We start from the raw sequence: 20,218 nt of genomic DNA on the forward strand, positions 1-20,218 counted from the left end.
TATGATATGTGAATTATATCTTAATTAAAAAGAAATCATTCATTTAAGCAAACATTAGTGAACTCCTAGGGAACCAGGTGCTGGGGTCAGGGTCAGACACCCCAAGCCCAGCAGAGCGGGGTCTCTGCCCCAAAGAGCTGGTCAAAAGTGGTCTGTGCCCTGCTCAGTGTGAGAGTTTAATCCCCACCCTACTTTCCTCTCAGGGTTTCAGGAGGAAAAAAAGGAGATAAAACTATTTGGAAGTTTGCAAAGCCCAGGACAAACGCAAGGCTCGCTGCGCCCGGAGCATCAAATCCAGCTCATGGCTCTCTGACGGTTCCCCGTGAGACAGGTTTAGGATGGGCAGGGCCCATGCTCTCTATGCACCCACACTGTGGCCCCAGGGGCTGAGAGAGGAGGTGGAGACTCCCACACCTCTGACTGTAGTCCCTCCTTCAGGCCGCGTTCACGGGGCGGGAGACAGCTGGGATAGGAAGAGAGGCAAGGATTCTAGAGAACTGGAAGATGCAGCCTGGCGGTGTGGGCTAATAACAAGAGCAGAATGCTGATGAAAGGACACCAGCTTCCCTCGCAGCTTGAGATGATTCCGGGTACCAATGTCTTCTTGATGGAATTGATCACAATGCTCCCTATACCAGGGGTATGGGGTACAAAGTCTTTGACCACAGCTTTTGGAAAAGGTATAGAAATGGATACTTCTAGTATAAACATTCATGAAAACCAGGAAGGTGAAGGGCAGCATTGAAAAAAGCGTTGGGCTGTGAACAAGGAAGCTGCCAATGTACTTCGTAGCCTTGGACAAGCTAATTTGCCCATATAAAATATGTATTTTATATGGCCCATATGGCTATAATAAATGCTTGCTGTGCATTTGCTGCTGCTGTGTGCCAAGCACCATGTTAAAACACTTCATATAAATGATCTCATTGAATCTTTTCCATAACTCTTAGGGTAAGTGATAATATTTGCATTAAATAGATGGAGATGGCTTATCTGTCACCAAATCAGCTTGATCCTACCTCCAGATTGCGGCTTCCATCAGTCCATTTCTCTACAGATCCTAGTCCAAGCTCTTTCTTTTTCTCCCTGGACTCCCCTCCTAACTAGTTTCCCTCATTTCAGGCAGCCCTCCCACTCCCCCATCCTTTCCCCACAGGACATACTCAGACCTGTCACTCTTCTGCTGAAAACTCTGCAGTGGCATCCCATTGCCTTGGGATGACACAGTCTTCACCAGGGCCTGGAGGCCTGAACCACATGCCCACACTGGCCACTCTGGCCTCTGGCCACCTCTGCAATGCCCCGGCCCCCAGCTCTTTGTCCTGCCTCTGTGTCACTGCACACCCAGAGCACCCTTGCCTCCTCTCTGCCCATGGCTAACTCCTTCTCACCCTTGGAGAGAGGCCTTGGCACCCTGCCTTTGCCCCTAGTCTTTCCTACTGCAATTAGCAATACATGCTTTTGTTTGTTCGTTGTTTAATATCTGTCTTTCCCGGGCTATCACCTCAACGGAAGCAGAAACCATGCCTGTTTTGTTCTCCATTTTATCCCCCAGCACCTAGCAAGGCGCCAGGGATACAGTGGGTGCTCAACTGGGTCTGCGGGATTATTCTTCACATGCGTGAAGGCAGGAGGTTGGTAATCCGCCCGAGGTCGCAGAGTCAGCGCCCGGGGGCCCGCGCTCTGAGGTCCCGGAGGCTTGAAACATGTCTGGCAGAACTGTGAGCTACGCCAGAAGGCGTTTCGGGGCTCCGAGGGCTCGCGCGGGGCCGCGGCACGGCCTCGGGGGCGTCTGCCCCACCGTGGGCTCGCGGCCAGGCGGGCGGGGCGCGCGGGCGGCCGCAGTTCCCGGGGGGCCCGCCGGGGCGTGGCCTGGGCTGGGGGCGGGCGCGCGCTGAGTCACGCCGGCCCGGGAGGGGCCGGGGACCCGCGGCGGTAACGGGAGCGGCCCGCCGGAGCCGGAGCGGCGGGCGGCGGCCGGCAGGTGAGGGCGCCGGGCGGGCTCTCGGGGCCCCGCGCCCGCAGGGCCCACAGACGCCCGGCGCAGGGGCGCGCCGGGGCCGGGAACACGCAACGGGCGGCGTCGGGAGGTCGGTGCGCCGGATTGTGGCTTTTGGGGGAAAGAGTGGTCGTCTAAGGTACAGGGCTCAGGCCTGCACCACCCCAGTTCCCCCGAAACACAAGCCAGGGAGGTTTGTTCTGGCGAGGGCGGGGCAAACTCGCCCCCCTCCCCGTCCGCCCCCCGAAATCCCTGCTAAGTCTTACCAGGTAAGACAGGCTTGCCCCCCGTGTCTGGAAGTGCTCCGAGGGTCGCCGCCGGGTGGAAGCTGGTGTCACAGGCAGGGGGAAAGCCTCCGTCTCTTGGAGGAAAATGCCTGGGTTACCCGAGTGTCCATAGGCTCCGGGGCACTAGGAGGTCCGCTTCTCCCCTCTACGAAGCCCAGGTTCCACGGGGACAAAGGATCGCTGAACTAACTCTGACGGGGCTGGGGAAGCCTGGGACGCCGGAAATCCACCGTGTTTACTTTCCACCGGGAGCTTGCTTTCCACCACCACGCACTAAACACAGCCAGCCTTTCCCCTCCAACAGGAGTCTCTGACCCTGGGATGTACTGTGGGAGTGGGGAGGGGTGAGGCGCTTGGGAGCTCATGGTCCCCCGGGAGGACAGGCACAGGCCAGAGGGTCAGACATAGTTTGGGAAGGGGCTTCTAGGTGTCCCAGCTCTGCGCCTTGTGTTCAAAGGCCATCAGGAGAAATATATAAATATGTGAAATAACAGGGAAGCCTGCTCAGGTTCTAGTGTGTGTGTGTGTATTCCTGTGCACACGCCCCACGCTCTCAGACCCCACCTGCCCTCACCCTAGCACCTAGAGAGGACCCCTCCAAGGAGCAGTGTGTGTAACCCTGCATCTGGAATGCCTCCATTCCAGGGGAGGAGAGGAGGGCCCGGCCTTGGTCAGGACCCAGCGGTTAAGCGGTGGAGTGGGGCAGAGCCGGTATACTCCAGGGCCAGCCTGGTCACGGTCTGGTGCTGAAATGAGGAAGCCAGGGTCCAGACATAGGCAATGAGCAGACCCTGGGGATGTTAAGGTAGCCACAAAGTGACCGGCTCTCAGGAGAATGGACAAGTTTCATGGCCTAGGTTTTCGGGCCGGGAGTGTCTATGACACCCGAATGAGCCTGTCTGCTCAGAGCTGCCCTCTCCTGGGGCATGAAAGGACAGCCCCCTCTTCAGGCTTAGAGTCCATTTCAGAAATTGGTCTTTTTTTGAGTTATGTTTAGCCTGTCTTCCCTGGGGGGCTGGCCCCGGAATGCCCACTCTCAGCCTGGTCCCAGTGTCCAGTGAGGGAGGTGGCCCACCCCTCCCCCCGGGTGGAGACGGCATGTTCATGGGGCTTGGAGTCACACTCTAGCTGTCCTCTCATCCAGGACAGCCACTCTGGAAACATGGCTGTGGAAACCTACCGTCGGTGTCACCAGTGATGACTCAAAAAGCCACATGTTTTATTTGTAATCTCTATGAAGCAGTGCTGGGGCCACGTCCTTGCTTTGAGCAGAACCCACATGGTTCCTGCTGTACATCTCTGAGGCGTGACCTCTCTACAGCTTTGGCATAAATGTAACTTCCTGGTTTTTCATTAGGTTCCTAAAAGCCCCGGGTCTGTATTATTAGAGAAGAATCCGCCTGGGATCAGGCTGGGTCTCTTTGGCAGAGAAAACAGGATTTACTGAAAAAATCTGAGTGTAAACCAGATTGTGTGTGTGTGTGTTGGGGGAGGGGGCAAAGGTACAATTACTTAAGCATTGCCGGGCAATGAGGATGTGTTTTCTTGGACCTTCTTTTAGGCAGATTTAGTTAAGATTCTCTGTACTCTCCCCCTTGGCTTGATGTTCAGTTCAAAATCAGATGGTAGGTTTGGCAGTTCCTCAAAAAGTTAAATCTAGAGTTATTATAGGACCCAGCAGTTCCTCTCCTAGGTATATATATATACTCAAGAGGATTAAAAACATATGTTCACACAAAAACTTGTACACAGATGTTCATAGCAGCACTATTCATAATAGCCAAAAGGTGGAGACAACCCAAATGTCCATCAACTGATGAATGGGTAAACAAAAGGTGGTCTCGCTACACAATGGAATATTACTCAGCCATGAAAAGGAATGAGACAGTGATATATGCTATAGCTTGGATGCATCTTGAAAATATTATGCTAAGTGGAAGAAGCCAGACACAAAAGGTATGGAATAGGCAAATCTACAGAGACAGAAAGATTAGGGGTTGCCAGGGGCTGGAGGGAAGAGAGCATGGGGAGTGACTGCTAATGGATGTAGGGTGTTTTTGGGGAGTGATGAAAATATTCTGGTATTAGATTGTGGTGATAGTTGTACAACTTTATGAATGAACTAGAAACCACTGAATTGTCACTTGAAAATAGTGAATTTTAGAATATATGAATAATATCTCAATTTAAAAAAATTAGATAGTAGAAAGTCTGCCCTGTTTTTAAAGCTTTATTATTTCTGTAAAAATGACACGCTCATTTTAAAATATTCAACCAATACAAAAAAAATGCTCAAAGAAGAAAGTAAAAACATCACCTGGCGACCACTATTAGCGTTTTGGTTGAGAGCGCAGATCTGGTCAGACTGTTGAGGATTGAATTTGAGCAAGTTACTGAACTTCTTTCAAAGATGAGGAGAAAAACCCACGGCTACTCAGTGCAAAGAAAAAGCAGTGAACGCCAGCTGCTGTGATCATTACGTGCATGTGCGTGATGTCCATAAGTGTGATTAGGCTCTACATGCTGTTTTTTTTTTTTTTTGTGAGGAAGATCAGCTTTGAGCTAACATCCATGCCAATCCTCCTCTTTTTGCTGGCCCTGGGCTAACATCTGTGCCCATCTTCCTCCACTTTATGTGGGACGCTGCCATGGCAGGGCCTGACAAGCGGTGCATCGGTCTGCGCCCAGGATCCGAACTGGGGCCGCCAGCAGCAGAGCGCGCGCACTTAACTGCTAGGCCACGGGGCCGGCCCCACTACATGCTGTTCTATTACTTGACTTTTTTGTGAACAAAAATTTTTTTTAAGACTTTACCTTTTTTAGAGTAGTTTTAGGTTCACAGCAAAATTGAGGAGAAGGTACAGAGATTTCCCGTCTATCCCCCGCCCCCACATATGCATAGCCTCTCCCATTGTCAACATCACTTATCAGAGTGGTCCATTTGTTAGTTGACGAACCTACATTGACATAATCACCCGAAGACCGTAGTTTACATTATGGTTCACTCTTGCTCTTGTACATTCTAGGGATGTGGACAAATCATGGGTAAATCATCCACTCCAAAAACAAATGGCTCCAGAATATTCCATTTTATGGGTGTATAATAGTGTATCCTGTAGTCTCCCATTGATGGAGGGTTCCATTGATTGATGGATTCTCCCATTGATTGAGGCTGTTTGCCCAGCTTATTACTACATTAGAACATATAATCCAACATCATCAATTGCGCACATGCTTTTTGAGCACCTACAGGGTGTATGGCTGAAGCCCATGGTTTAGGTGTCTGGCAAAGCAGGTCGTGGCTGAGCAGAGGGAAGTCCAGTTGTCCTCGGTGGTCAGGCAAGACTTGGCACTGGAAGAGCCAAAGGAGAGTTGGCGTGTCCAAGCGTATTGGGCAAGGGAGGCTGCTGAGGAGGAGGGTGGAATCTGCTGGAGAGCCGCCAGCCCCCCGTTCCCCAAGTGGGAGTATCAGAGGTCAGTAGAGGAGAGAGAAGAGCAGATTCCCGGAGAGGCCTCAGGAGGCTTGGAGTGTAAAAGTGCCTCCCCTCCCCTGGCCCAGCTATGGCAGCCCCTCATGGGCCTGGGTGTGCCCTCAGGCCTCAGACCTACCACTGGGAACTCCAGAGAAGCAGTTTGCCTTCATTGAGAGGTGTGTGCAGTTGGGTGGGGCCAAGGTTTGCCCTTTGGAGAAGCCGGTTGATGATTCTGTGGTGTTGAGGGAGCAGGGGTTCAGCTCCTTTGGCCAACCCACTACCCATCAGGCCTGTGCTGGAATCACCTGGCTTTCTCTCTTCTGCAGGAAGGAGACCCTGTGAGGGGCTCAGGGTGGGCCTGGTGGTTAGAGCTGCGAACATGTAGGGCTGAATGCTGCCCTGCTGTAACAGACCCCCTGTGTGTGCTGGCCCCATCACCTACTCTCCTGACCTCCCCACCTTGTTCCCTGAACTCCTCCCACTCCCTTCCCTCTCTGCCACTGGACTTCTTGGCCTAAGCTGATCCCTCTGTGGAGAAGGCCCCTGGCCCCAGCTGTCCAGTGTGACCTGACCCATGGTGGACCCCCTCTCCCCAACAAGCTGTGTAGCCTCTTTTGGGCCTGTGCCCAGCCAGCTTGGAAGCAGAACTTGCTGAGTGTTTTCCTGACCTCCTCGCTGGCTGCTGGCCCCGAGGGCAGGCTGGCACAGAGGGGGCCGTGCTGAACGGGGCAGGTGAAATGTACCGCGTCCATAGCCTGCCTCATCGCCTGCCACATTCCCAGGCCCTGCTGAGCTCCTGGTGTCCACTCCTGACCTCTGGCTGGGCCTCTGGGCTCTCTTGGGTCCTGGCCCCCAGGAGACCTTCTCCTTCTGGCCCACTTGGCAGATTCAGCCTGATGAACACTTACGTGACCAGCTCTGGACAACTTTCTGAGGGCCTGGAGCAGTGAAGGTGGCACTGCTTGCTAGGGACTTGTCCTGGTCCTAGCCCTGCTAAGGGCTCAGTGTCTTCATCTGTAAAATGGGTAGAAGGCACAAGCCTCAATGCAATGGGGACCGTTTAGCCAATGAGGAGCAAAGTTAAATTCCCTCCAGTCTCCTGTGCCAGATCTGCCCTCCCTTGCCCGGGTTCTCCCTTCCCAGGGGAGAAATTAGGCAATGGGCATTCAAATACTATGAGGACAGTGCCTGGAGGTCCAACCATAAGCTGCCCCCATAGTGTGGGAAGATCTGGGACCATCTTGGGGGCCTCCATGTTTTGGAAACCTGTGTGTGCAAGGACATCTCAAGGTGTCCCCTCCCACGACAGGGGTAGATGGAGGCCCAGAGAAGGGAGGGGTTGTGCCCAGGCCACACAGATGATACAGGACAGAGTGGTGGCCTTCCAGCTGCTGTGGTGTCACCCGAGAGGGTTCCAGATGGGCTGGAACCTGCTGCTCCGTCGAGCCTTTTGGCAGCTTGCTGTGTGTCCTTCAAGGTTGGCCTGAGTCCAGTTCTTCCTTCCTTTCCCCCCTCTGCCATCCCCCACTGTGAACCACTCCTCCCTGAAGCCCACTGCAGCTGTTGGGCCTCTCTTGCTGCTTTCTCTGCGGTGTGAGCTTTCTTTCTTTCCTTTGCGTCTCTCCCCTGGTGGCCTGGTTTATTGCTGCGTCCCGTTAGAGCCGGGCACAGGCCAAGAGGTTTGATTGCCTGTTGCCCCTGAGCCAGCATCTCCCAGCAATCCCTCACCTGATCTCAGGATCTCAGTTGCAGGCAAGATTGCTCCTCAGACAGCTGGGCTCCGACCCCAGAGAGCCCTGAGGCCTGCATCATGAGCGTCCTTCTCTGGGGTTAAGCTGGGTTGGGGACACGGCCCCAGGCCAGCCCCTCGGCCCTCTGTGGGGGCAGGCTCCGGGGTGCAGCAGGTGACCCGGGCCTGTTGGAGGGCGAGCCTGGTACACAGCCTCCCAGGCTGGCTGGGGGAAGCCCAGGCAAACTTTGCTACCTTCTCCTTTTTCCTCTGCTCAGTGGTTTAGCGTCTAGTGACCCAGCCCAACGCTGTCCTCTCCCTCAGATGTCTCCAGTGTCTGGCTCTGGGCCAAGGGTTCTCGGATTTTAGCTCCTCAGAGACTCAACCAAGGTTTGTTTTCAGTTTGCTGGGAACTGGTCAGGCTGCCCCCGTCCACGTGTGAGTGTGAGCCTGGGCCGCATTGGCCTGCAGACCTGACCCTCTGCCCTCTGCAGACACTCCTGGACGGCAGCTGCCCTGTCCCGGGCATCGACCTGGACCTTGCTCCTCCTCCCCCTCTCACTGGAGCCTGCGTGATCAGGGCTGCTCCTCAGCCCTCTTTCTTACCAGCAGACGTTCCTTTGAGGTCCTTAACCAGTGCTGTTTCTTCTCCTGGGAGACATTTCTTCCGTCCCCCGGTCTCCTGGGGAGTGTCGTGCAACAGTCCCAGTGTACATTCGCTGTCCCAGGAATGCTCAGGGGAATGACCTGCCCACTGCAGGCCCCTCCTCCCCACCCCACTGTCATGGCCTTAGTCACACCACATCCTGTTTTGCAGGCTGATTGTCACACTTGCTAATTGATCTCCTTAGACCTGGAGCTCACGCTGGTGACCTGTGAGCTGGGCAGAATCTGGTCACCGTGTTTCCCTAGTGCAGTGCCTGAAGAATTTTGTTTAGTTCTTCTAGAGTGGCCTGTGCTCGCCAGTTCCCCACAGGTGTGCCCCCCCTTTCTTGTGACTGTGCACCTGTCCAGCTTCCCACATCTGCACCATCCACCTGGCCTTTTGAGTTTGCAAGCCCTTTACAAGGGCAGGGACCATATCTGTCTGTCTGTCTCTCTGACCACAGGATCCACAGCACTGAGCATGGCAAAGAGCAGGAGCTCAATTAATGTATGTTGTTGAGTGGACAGATATATTGAGTGAAAAAAAGTACAGAACAGTTTGTTTAATATGTGCAAAACATCATCATGACTGGGTGCACAGAATATCTCTGGAAGGATTCTTATGAACTTGGTAACAGTGGAAGCCTTGGAGAAGGGAACTGGGTGGTTGGGGGATGGGATGGAAATAGGATACCCCTTGTTCTTTAGAATTTAATTCAAATTTTACAAAATTGGAATTTCATTAATAGACAATTACATAATTTAAAAAGATCAAGTCTTGGCATTCGAGGCCTTTCTCGCCGTGGGCTCACCCCAGCCCTCCCGGCCCTCGAGCCCCCTGACTCCCGTGTGGTCTCTCTTCCTATCCCAGCAGTGTCTGGTTCGAGATGGGGTCCCAGGTCTCGATGAACGTGGGAGCTGTGCACGTGGTGATCGTGGGCGGGGGCTTCGGCGGGATCGCGGCCGCCAGCAAGCTGCAGGCACTCAGCATCCCCTTCGTGCTGGTGGATATGAAGGACTCCTTCCATCACAACGTGGCAGCCCTTCGGGCCTCCGTGGAGAGTGGTAACGGGCTCTTTTCTGGGGCTTTCTTCGTGAGAATGGTCTTGTCCCTGCTGTGGGTCTGGGAATGCTTTTCTCCGCTTAGGGCAAGGTGCCTAAATTCCATAGTTAGACGAACGCCGGAGAATCTCAAGGTCACTGCCCTTAAGCAGCTACCATGTCAAGGCCCCAGAAGTAAGAGCTTGAGCTTCCCTAAGGATCTGAGGCCCCAGCTGGCACTTTATGGGGTAATGGTACCCCGGACAGACCATTGGCCCAGCTGTTTGGCCAAGGGCGCCCCTGTTGGCATGCAGCTCAGGAAAGGTTCTGAGTTACTCTGGCCTACCGTGGGCAGCCCAGTTTTACACTGTGACCTCCTTTGTGTCCATTCTCCAGGGTTTGCCAAAAAGACATTCATTTCCTACTCGGTGACCTTCGGGGAGAGCTTCCGGCAGGGCCTGGTGGTTGAGATAGACCTGAAGAATCAGAAGGTGCTGCTCGAGGATGGGGAGGTGAGCACAGCGGGTGCTGAGCCGTCCATCAGTGGTCTTCAGGAGGCCCTCTGGAGGACGAGGCTGCTGGTGAAAGGAGACCTGGGCGGGTCTCCTCAAGGGTCAAGAGAGTCGTCTGTGGCCCCCAAGCCCTGCTCAGTGCTAGGCAGGTAGCAGATTCCTCATAAGCAAAGGCCTGACCACAGCAGCCACAGGAGTGTGGTGGCAGACATTCCTGTATGCCAAGCCCAGTTGTAAGCCTTACATAATCTAATGCCCACCATGACTCTGTGAGGGAGGTGGTGTAGCCTCACTTTACTGAGAGGCTCAGTGGCTTGCCCAGGATCCCCCAGTTGGTAAGAGACTCAGCTAGGATTTGAACCAAGGCAGTCTCACCCCAGAGCCCACACTCTGAAAGCCAGTGTCCCGGACCAGAACCAGGCCCGGCCAGGTGGGCCCTCCTCGCTTTCTAGAATCAAAGGGTGCCACACACATGATCCCCTGGATTGGGAAGTCTTTAGGGGCAGAGGTTTCCTTCACGCATCTGTGCATTCCTCAGCCCGGGTAGAGGGCGGGGCCTGGCATATACGTGTAGTCACTTGAGTGCCATCAGTGAGCTGCCACCAGCCCACTCGTCGTATTGAGGGTCACCTCCAGCCTGGCCCTCTACTCCGTTCAAAGCTTGGGGGGTTGGAAAAAGGGAACACAATTCCTGTCCTCAGTGAGTATGCGATTTAGTGCGAACCAGACCTCCTCGAATTGACTTTATGGCCCGAGAATCTCCCGGGGGGAAAGATTACTGTGAGTCTCCTTGTGCTGTGGCTTTGGGCTGTGCTTTTCAGAGTCCTGGAAGGGTCCATGAGGGCATCTCAGGCCTCCGCTGGGGGAGAGGGGACTGAGTGGGATACAGACCCTCCAGTCCTCCTCCCATCAGAGCAGCTCTGGTTTTGTCAACTTGATATATTCGGGCTCCAAACAGGATTTCTCTCCCGCTCTCCTGTCCTTCCTTTTTTTTTGCGGGGCAGGGGGAAGTTGCTTCTGAAATACCTTGGCAGTTCTAAACTAACTCCACGTTGGAGGCTAGCATCCTGCTTCTTCCCCACGAGCAGTTTGCTGTCCCCTGCTTGCTGGTCCCCCACTGTGGGGAGCTCACCCGCCTGTTTCCACGTTGGGTGGCTCTGGCAGGAGGTAAAATCTGCTCCCTTAGGTATTTCCTGGGTTCAAGGGCCACCCCCTGGCCTAACCAGTGTGATGGTTTTGCTCCTCTCAAAGGAGGGCTGCTTGGTGTGCCCAGAGGGACCTCTCCCATCTGGTGCCCCTGCCCACTGGGCCTGGGGTTGGACGCAGACACCAGGCCCGCCCTCACCTTTCTTTCCCCTGCCCCTCACAGGCCCTGCCCTTCTCGCATCTTATCCTGGCCACGGGTAGCACAGGGCTCTTCCCTGGCAAGTTTAACCAGGTTTCCAGCCAGCAAGTTGCCATCCAGCTCTACGAGGACATGGTGAGGCAGGTGAGCTGCCCCCTGACCAGGGGCAGGCCCCCTGGGAGAGTGGGACAGCAGTGGTGACACCTGGGGCCGCAGCAGGGAGACCCCTGGGAGGTGTTCGGGGCTGCAACAGCAGCCGTAAAGGTGGAGGATGACTAGAACAAGGTCCCGGGGGGAGGCCTTTGGACCCGTCCTTGAGGTCTGGGCGTGAGCACCCCCGGCCTGCTCATGTAGTGATTGGTGCGACCTGACTCACCCCTCTTGGGGCTCCTGTTTGCCCAGGGCTTTGTGTTTTGTAGAGCAGGCTTGGATCCACAGTCAGTTTTCACGAGGGTCCGGGGGGGGGGTGGGCCGGGGCCTGCTGTCACCCCTGAACAGAGGAATGGAGGCCCACAGCAGGATCCCCAGGGGAGTGCTGCTGCCTGACGAAGGCGGGTCCTTCCCTCTCTGCAAAGATGCTGAGAAGCCCGGAGCCTCTTGCACAGCCATGAGCAGACGTTAGGGTGGCGGTTAGGAACCTGGGCTTTGAACTCACGCAGATGCGGGCCATGGTTGTCCGGAAGGTGGGCAGGTGGTGAAACCTGCCTCATGGGGCTGTCGTGAGAACCGAGTGAGAAAATGCAGGGAGACAGCCCGCAAGTGCCTGGCCCTAGGAAGCACATCTGATTGCACGTTTGGAAAGGGTTCTCTACCGCTCTTTGCCTGAGGAACCCACCCCCTCGGCTGCACCCTGGGGCAGGGCGGATTTGAGGGTGTGTTTTGCATCTCTCTCTTCCCCAGGTCCAGCGCGCACAGTCCATCGTGGTGGTGGGAGGAGGCTCTGCGGGAGTGGAGATGGCGGCGGAGGTTAAGACAGATTACCCCGAGAAGGAGGTGGGCTAGCAGCGTTGGCTTTGAACTCTCAGCCATGGCTTCTTTCTGCATTGTCTAGTGAACGTCAGGAATTTGCTCAGGGCCGGGAGGTGGAGCTCCCTTAGCAGAGAGTGGGGGCTGTGTTTCAGTCTCCTGCTCTCTGCTCTCTGCACTGGGGAATCCCCCGAAGGCCTATTCTGCCGGGAATTTTTCCTGGAGAGCCAGGGTGTGTCCTGATTCAGTGAGGGGTCCTGCCCTCTGGTCCAACCCGGGAGGATCAAACCCAGGGGAGACACCTCACAAAAGGTTAACTCCGGTGTCCCCTGCAGTGTTCCACCTTTGTGATATAGATGAAGACTTTTTTTTTGAGGGAGATTGGCCCTCAGCTAACATCTGTTGCCAATCTTCCTCTTTTTCTTTTTTCTCCCCAAAGCCCCAGTACCTAGTTGTACAGCCTAGTCGTAGGTCCTTCTAGGTCTTCTATGTGGGATGCTGCAGCAGCATAGTTTGATGAGTGGTGAGTAGGTCCATGCCCAGGATCCGAACCGGGGAACCCCAGGCCACCAAAGCAGAACTTGAGAACTTAACTGCTACGCCATTGGGCCGGCCTCATAAATGGAGACTTTGATGACCTCTTCTTGGTGATGACTAACTTGGTCAAAGACACCCTAAGTTGGTTTTTTGTCTGGGGCGAGCAGCAGCTTTTCTGTTCCTTAAGCGATGGTAGCCCTTGTCCTGGACAGCCACATGGTGGTCCATGCCCTGTGACAGTGAAGGGAGCCTGCAGTGCAGCCCCTCGACTGCTTATGCTAGGGAAGGACTGGCCAGTGCTGCCTCCTGCCCACGGTAGGGTGGCCCTATTCCAGTCTAATGATGGAGGGACAGAGTTCCTGCCTGGTGACCTGGAGAAAAAGAGAACATCCTGGCAGGTCGTAAGGCTCGGTGAGGCGCTGAGTGATGATTGGTATTTACAGGTACTCGAGGCAACAGCTTGCTTGCAGCTGATGCCAGATCAGCTTCTGAGAGCCACACGGGGCCTGTGGATGGTTCTTTTTCCCTAGGCAAAGGCAGGTTGGTTTTGAAAAGTAAGATCGATATGGGCTAATTTAATTATATGGCTGTTCTCTGACAAATCATTGGAAATTATTATAGTGATTGATATAACAAAGTGTAATTTTGATTTATGGGTAAAGACCAGTCAGAAGTAGTAAGTAACTCAGTATAATTTCCATATGTTTATAATTAGTAAACAGATAAGAGCCATAGTAGCCACCCTTTACTAAGGACTCAGTCTGTGCTGAGTTATGTGCTTTAAACATGTTTTCTCATTTTGTCATTACAAAATTCCTCTGACTGGGACTGTAATCCCTGTTCTACTGAGTCTTTGGGAAGTGTCCGAGTATCTGAGATGGGATTCCAACCCAGGCAGTCTGATTTCAAAGCCCAAGCTTTGAACGTCATTCTAGGCTGCCCCCCACTGCCCTGTGCTGACCCAGACAGCAAGTAGATGTGCCTGGAGGCACCAATTTTAGAACCAGCCTTAATGTAAATGTCAGCTTGATTTATAGTTAGGATGTCAATGGTTTATATATAGACTGCATAATTATAAGTGCCCAAGGAGGCTTGAAAATAATTTCCCACATGGCCCCGGGTGGAGTGTGGCTTGTGGAGCACTGGTGCGTTCGTGGTCGTCAGGTCCCGGGGACAGGCTGGAGCTGAAAGAATCCTAGACCAGGAGGCGTGGGCTCCAGCCCAGCTTGCTGTTAACTGTTCTGACGTTGGGCACATTACTTCTCCGGGGCCTCAGTTTCCTCGCCTGTAAACTGGAGGCAGGGGAGGAGGTGGAGGAGGCGACTGATGTGTTTTTAAGCCTCTTTGTGTGAGGAGACTCAGAGGCTCCTTCTCAGGCCCTGTGGTCGTTTGTCCCCAGGTCACTCTCATTCACTCCCAAATGGCCCTCGCTGACAAGGAGCTCCTGCCCTGTGTCCGGCAGGAAGCGAAGGAGATCCTGCTCCGGAAAGGCGTGCAGCTGCTGCTGAGTATGTGCAAGTCCCCTCCTCTCCCCCGCCCCGCCCCTCTCCCGCCCTGGTGAGATTTGGCTCCGAGGCTTCGTCACTGCCTCCAGCTTGAGGGTGACTGTTCTCATCCCTAGGTGGTCCCTGTGTCCTGGGCTTGAACAAAGCCCGTTAGAGCCTTGCTGTCCAGCTGGAGGTTGTGTCTGTCCTCGGGCAGGGCGGAGGGCTTGGTACTTATGGGATTTCGATGCTATGGAGGCAGCACTGTCCTGGCTGTTGCTTTGGACACAGTACATACAGGTAGTACTTATTTGTTGAATGATTAAAAAAAGAAAGCATCTCAAGGATTTGACCTGAATTATGTCTCTGTGGTAGAGAGAATAGGTTTGTATTTTGAGGGTAGTGAGGAGTGTGGCTCGCATCCAGAGCGGGAGGGAAGAGATCCACCCAGCATGTTAGAGAGTGGGGCTCTAACCCCAGTGACGTGACCTCCTTGCTTTTTGTGGTGTGGAGGCGGGTGTCTGTTCTATGAAAGCCCCTCCTGGCTCCCGGTCCCCTTGTAACTAGCTGTGCAGTGCTGTGACCACCTTTACTCTCAGGTGGTGAGGAGAGTGGGCTGGCTTCTTACTTTTCTTGCTCTCACCTTTGTTGGGAGTGTGCCCGGAGAGCTCGTTCTGCCTGGTTAGGGTGGTGTAGCTGACAGGGGGGTGTGGTTGAGGTTTTCCTCAAATAGCTTTTCCCAGAACTTCTTGGGAAACTCAGCCTCACTTGCCCAAATTGCTTCGTGGAACTTTCCTTCCATTGGATCTCTTGGGGCCAGATGTCCAGATTGTGCTTCTTGGGGCAGCAGAGTGGACTGGGAGGGTGGGAGGGAAGGCGGGAGTAGAGGGATTGCCTAGTTGGGCCACAGCAGTCCAGGGCTTCCCCAGCTTCCACGGGTCTCCAGCCTTCCCCAGCCTTGATGATGTGCCCACCCTCTGCCAGCCTCCTGGTCACGGATCTCTCTTGACAGGTGAGCGGGTGAGTAACCTGGAGGAGCTGCCTCTCAATGAGTGTCGAGAGTGCATCAAAGTGCAAACGGACAAAGGCACGGAGGTGGCCACCAACCTGGTGATTGTCTGCAATGGGATCAAGATCAACAGCTCTGCCTACCGCAGCACGTTTGGTAAGCAGGAGGCTGCACTGTGGCCCGCTCCCAGGCTGCTGCCTCTCTCCAGCTGCCCAAGGAGGCCCTGCAGGATCGGCGCCTCCCTGCCTTCCCCCTCGACCTCAGCAGCTTATTGGTCTCTTCTGAATGGTGACATCAAACTTGAAATCCAGGTTCAGGTCTACTCTTGCTGTGCTTTCCTCAGCTGCCACCGTGACTTAGCCCAAGGTGGCCAAAGTGATCAAAATCTTCCAAAATCGGGGCCCGCCCCCTAGTGATGAGAGATGGGATCAGGTTTCAGAGAGACGAAAAAGATCCGTTTTCTGTCACTTTCCTTCCTACATGGATGTGGGGGAATTTCCAGGTCAGGTCTTTCTCTGTTCACAGGTGTACTGCTCTCCCCAAACCCTGACCCAAACGTTTGGCCGCTTGAGCTTGGAACGACCATTTGGGAGCGGGGCCGACAATGTGGCCCGTGTTCTAAAGCTCAGTGTTGAACTGTCTAGCTAACTGGAGGTGGGGGGCGTGGAGGACGGCCACCATCTGTGAGCTGGAGATTCAGTGGCTCCTTCTCAGGCTCCAAGAAGCCTGTGTCCCCACGTCCCCATCGTCTATTCCCACGTACCCTTCCTGGACAAGGAGCTCCTGCTTTGTGTCCTGCAGGAAAGAATGACCTGATCCCAGAAGAAGGGAGCTGCTCCAGGCCCTGTGTGGGGTGGGACTGAGAGCGTATAGTGAAAAGAGATCTCAGAATTTAACACCTGATTGTCCTAACGTTCTATTTTCAAAGATGAATTCTTTTAAGTCCCTTAAAAAGAAAAGCAGTTTATCATTTATTAAAGCCCTACATTTATCCTAAAAATATGATCCATGTTCAGAAAGAAATTCAAGACTTGGCTAAGTTGTAACTTAATCATTGTAAGTTAATCGTTGTTAATCATGGTAACTTAGAAAGAGTTAGACGCATTAGACAAAATGATACTTGCTGTCTTTCTGACCAGTTTCCGCCCTGGAATAGTAACCTTGCCTCTGCAGGAAGAGTTCTGAGGTGGGCACTTCAGGCAGGAATCAGTTAGGTGGGAGGCTCACCTTGGAGGGTGGCCTGACCCGCATCAGAGCTCATCTTCACCGCGTTCTGGTGGCCGCGGAACATGGCAGCTCAGGATGCTGGTTTTGGTGTTGGTTTTGCCCGGCAGAGGGCCGCCTGGCCAGCAATGGTGCTCTGAGAGTGAACCAGTATCTCCAGGTGGAGGGCTACAGCCACATCTACGCCATCGGCGACTGCGCTGACGTGAAGGAGCCCAAGATGGCCTATCATGCCAGCCTCCACGCCAATGTGGCCGTGACCAACATTCTCAACTCCACGCAGCAGAGGCCCCTCAAGGCCTACACGCCAGGTGAGGGAAGAGAGTGGGGGTCAGACGTGGGGAAGCCTTTTTGACTGCTAGAACAAACTCTCAAAGCTGGTGACAGAAACATCCCCCTAGAGCTCTTTAAAAATAAATCAGGGACTCACCCACCTTCCTAAAAGTCTTATGCATTTTCCAGGCCTGAGACTGAAGGCTCCGGGAAGGGGTAGCGCTCTGGGAACTGCAGGCCCATGAATGCTGGGCAGGACTCTAGTTTGTGCGTGTGTCTCTGCTCCGCAGGCTCGCTGACGTTCCTGCTGGCCCTGGGGAGAAATGACGGCGTGGGCCAGATCAGCGGCTTCTACGTGGGGCGGCTCATGGTTCGGCTGGCCAAGAGCCGGGACCTGTTGATCTCCACAAGCTGGAAAGCCATGCGGCAGTCTCCACCCTGACGGGCGGCCGGGCGGGAGATGAGGTACTGCACTGCCAGGTGAACGAATGGTTGACAAATGGCACCTGCCTGACAAGTGCCTGAGGGCAAAAGCGCTTTTTCTGGAGTAAAACGCTAGTGATTTACTGACCAGAAACACAACTTATGGAAAACCAAAACCTAGGAGAGAGAGGCACTTGAAAAAGACATGTCCTAGAGGATTCTTTCTGGGTTTGGACAGTTGTACTGGCTGAATGGCTCACTTGGTCCTGGGGAGGGCACAGCAGGCCTTCTCTCCCCCAGGTGCCTCTTGGATGTGCACGTGTGCCTGTGTGTGCGTGTGCGAGCACCTGGGTGTGCATTCAGAGCTCTCAGGCTAGGGGAGAGAGCTGGGTGTCTTGGTGGCTGGCATCCTGGCTGCGAGGGCAGGAAGGAGAGCCTGCCAAGTGAGACCAGCTAGGGAAGGGGGGCTGGGGTGGAGATGGCCTGCACCCCAACCTCTCCCATCGCATCAGGAGTGGGGAAGCCCACACATTCTGCAACACCCAAGCGCTTAATAGGAGCCTAATTTTAAACTGTTAGTCCCTATAATCTTTAATCTTCACGAAACCTCTATATTTCCCTTTTTAGATCCTGGTTATATACTAGAGGTTACATATAAGAAGAAAGAGGCAGATAAAGTTTCCCTCCTGGTTAGTCCATCCTACCAGAGAGTGAGTTTTTACAAAGCCTGGCCTGCCCAGCCGCTGGAGGTGTCCGAGGAAAGGCAGCTGAGCTAATGTGGCTCTCGGGTGGGTTGCCATCTGGCTGACATTCAGGGAGCAGAGCGAGGTTCTGCGGGTGAACCTGTGTGCGTCCAGGCTGCTGTCATGGGCAAGTCTGTAAGGGACAAAACTCGAGCTGGGGGCAGGGGACCCTGTGGGAACCTTTGTGGTTTTGTGCTTGTGGTTTCCTGGCCAACCCCAGTGTCACTTATCTGGAGGCCCAGCCATGTGGCAATAAAGCTGGCCACCAGCTGTGTTAAGACGTATAAATGACCCCTCTACTTGGGAGAGACTTCCAGTCGGGAGGAGCCTGTTGTGGACCACATAGGTTAAATATAGCCGAAGTGGTTGATGAGTTCATGTGAATAAATTCAGGCCCTGACCTGCCCACCCTGCCCCCTTGTGAGGTGCTTGGCCAGAGTCCTCAGATACCAGCCGCACTAGGGTTCTCAGTCTGTCCCGTCTGGGCCGTGGCCCAGGTCTGTTCCGTTTTGTTGCCCAGGCCTCCGTGAGACATGTGCCTCTCTCCTGAAGGATGGCTACCCCACTGGAGGCTTCACCAGGGCCCCGTTCCTGTGGACCAAGGTCAACCAGGCTCCCCTTCTGGAAGCAGGACCTGCCGCCTGAGAAACACAGGCCATTCTGGTGCTGTCTGACCTGGGGCCTAGCATGGTGGGAGTCGCAGCCCATTAATGACAGGCTTGGTTCTATTTATAACATTCTAGAAGTGTCTACCCCTGGGGACACAGTTTTCCAAACCGAGGAAAATGTTACAATAAAAGAATATATTGTAAGAAAGACACTGGATCTTTTATTTTTTTTTCTTTCATTTTCTTTTTCTTTAAAAAACCCAAAAAACAAAAAAAAAAGCCTGAAGCAAAACCTTTGTAGGAGTAGTTACAGATATTGGGGAGGGGGGTTGTCACTAAAACAGAAAAGAAAAGCACCAGTGAGATGCCTTTCCCATTTTCTTCTCATCACGAGTACAGCCAGCCAGCAAAGCCCAAGTCCCGTTCATGCCCTCTTTCCTTGCAGAAAGGAGAAACAGAAGAGTTGAAGAGTTTTGAAAGGATTCTCTGTATGTGTGTGTACAAGTCAATGCTATAAATCTAAAACGAAGTCTGTTTTTTTAAAAAGTTCTAAAACAACAGAAAGAAAACACATGGAAAGAACCCCTGGTGGAGACCTGGTTATTACGGACTGAGGCTCTTTTTAACGAGAATATAAAATGCAGAGGGTCCTTGCACGGGCAGGAGTCTGCTGCCCGCTTCCCTTTCTGCCACCCTCCGCTCCCCTGCCGTCACCCTTCCTCTCTCCTTTTAAAAAATAAAACCCCGCTTCTCTGACTCTGCTTCTCCTCCGATTCCCGTTGGCAAGTGCAGCCGCGGGCACGGGGTGGCTACTTGGTGTCGAGCTTGGCCATCTCCTGCACGTAGATGCCGATGCTCTCGCTGTCGAAGAGCAGGAAGTAGACGTTCTTCAGCGAGGACGCGCTCGAGTCATCAAAGTGGGCAGAGATGGCTTTGAGGGTCACCTGGGCTGCTGTCTGTTTGGGGAAGCAGTTTCTGGGCCAAAGGAAAAGAAGAGCCAATGTCACTTTGGTCCCTGGGACCCACAGAGTAACTTTGCCCTGAGCCTGGGTCGGGGGGCAAAGTGTTTCCTTCTTACCTTGGCGCTGGGCCCTTGTTCTCACCATGTGCAGGCTGGTCCACACATGGGCTCTTTGACCCTAGTCAGAGGGGCAGCCTGGGAGGGGCACAGGCAGGGGGACGTTGTCTCCACTTTACAGGTGCCACGCTGACCCAGAGAGGCGCCATGGTTTTAGCCAAGGTCATAGGACTGACCAGCGAGTGGTGCCCTGTGCTTGAATCTATGTCACTTGACTCAAGTCGAGCTCGGCTTTAAAAACACTACCAATGCAGCATTTAAAATACCTATTCTTCAAAAAAAGCAAATATAGGTTTTATTAGCTCCCTTAAAACTGGTTTGTTGGCTAAACACATTGTTTATTAAAGGGCAAAAATGTATGCTCACAAGTGCACCTTGATATGGACGTGCCAATGTACTTTCAGCAGTGGTGACTCTGGGCCACAAGCACAAGGAAGCCGTGACAGAACTATCCACCAGGCTGGACCACGGCACCATGCTCCAGGGACACAGCCATTGTGTCATTTGGGGTCAGCTGCCAAGCCCCCTTGGGCAGGCCCAGGATGTGCCTTGCCTAATATGAATTCTTCTCACTTGTATGTAGAGTCCCAGTCCAGAACATCATAGCACGCGGTCCCAGCTGTGCAAAGAATCCAGCCTGAAGTGCCTCTGGGCCCAGGCTGTGGAGACCAGTGCTGATTGCTTAGGTTGAGATAGGATTACAGCAGGAAGCTAGGCTCATTATTTCCCTCTTAGCCTTCGCCTGGCTCCAAACAGAATGTCTTGAGAGTGTAAATCATATCTGTGTTACAGAGGGGCATCTCAAGAGAGAAGGTGTTCAAAATTAAAGCAATAACTCGTGT

General features: G+C 53.7%; 2 protein-coding genes across 9 annotated transcripts in view; one reads left to right on the forward strand and one right to left on the reverse strand.

Annotated features, from left to right (window-relative positions):
- The first annotated feature begins 1,950 nt into the window (after positions 1-1,950).
- Positions 1,951-18,508, forward strand: AIFM2 (apoptosis inducing factor mitochondria associated 2). Of its 8 annotated transcripts, XR_009220448.1 has the most exons (11): positions 1,951-1,984; positions 9,005-9,198; positions 9,571-9,686; positions 11,056-11,175; positions 11,932-12,024; positions 13,934-14,042; positions 15,031-15,183; positions 16,362-16,562; positions 16,815-16,989; positions 17,575-17,636; positions 18,211-18,508. XR_009220448.1 is itself a non-coding variant. In XM_058543283.1 (10 exons), the coding sequence occupies exons 2-9, from the start codon at positions 9,021-9,023 to the stop codon at positions 16,964-16,966; spliced, it is 1,122 nt and encodes a 373-aa protein (XP_058399266.1). In that variant the 5' UTR covers positions 1,951-1,984; positions 9,005-9,020; the 3' UTR covers positions 16,967-17,004; positions 18,211-18,508. The 8 variants fall into 8 exon arrangements, 7 of the variants coding, with proteins under 7 accessions (XP_058399266.1, XP_058399262.1, XP_058399263.1 ...); XM_058543283.1 differs by lacking the exon at positions 17,575-17,636 and having other exon boundaries at positions 16,815-17,004; XM_058543279.1 differs by having other exon boundaries at positions 17,575-18,508.
- Positions 18,497-20,218, reverse strand: part of LOC131407141 (core histone macro-H2A.2) — a 46,840-nt gene continuing 45,118 nt past the window's right edge. Inside the window, exon 9 of the mRNA XM_058543286.1 lies at positions 18,497-19,273. Coding sequence (XP_058399269.1) covers positions 19,108-19,273 — 166 coding nt within the window. The 3' untranslated portion in view covers positions 18,497-19,107. The remainder of the gene's footprint in view (positions 19,274-20,218) is intronic.

This window comes from Diceros bicornis, chromosome 6 (assembly GCF_020826845.1).
Source record: "Diceros bicornis minor isolate mBicDic1 chromosome 6, mDicBic1.mat.cur, whole genome shotgun sequence".
NCBI lineage: Eukaryota > Metazoa > Chordata > Mammalia > Perissodactyla > Rhinocerotidae > Diceros > Diceros bicornis.

Excerpts from the sequence above, each read along its gene's own strand:
- AIFM2 (XM_058543283.1), top strand. The coding sequence starts at position 9,021 with ATGGGGTCCCAGGTCTCGATGAACGTGGGAGCTGTGCACGTGGTGATC. Across the intron at positions 9,199-9,570 it reads TCGGGCCTCCGTGGAGAGTG|GGTTTGCCAAAAAGACATTC; the intron begins GTAACGGGCTCT and ends TCCATTCTCCAG. Across the intron at positions 15,184-16,361 it reads TGCCTACCGCAGCACGTTTG|AGGGCCGCCTGGCCAGCAAT; the intron begins GTAAGCAGGAGG and ends TTTGCCCGGCAG.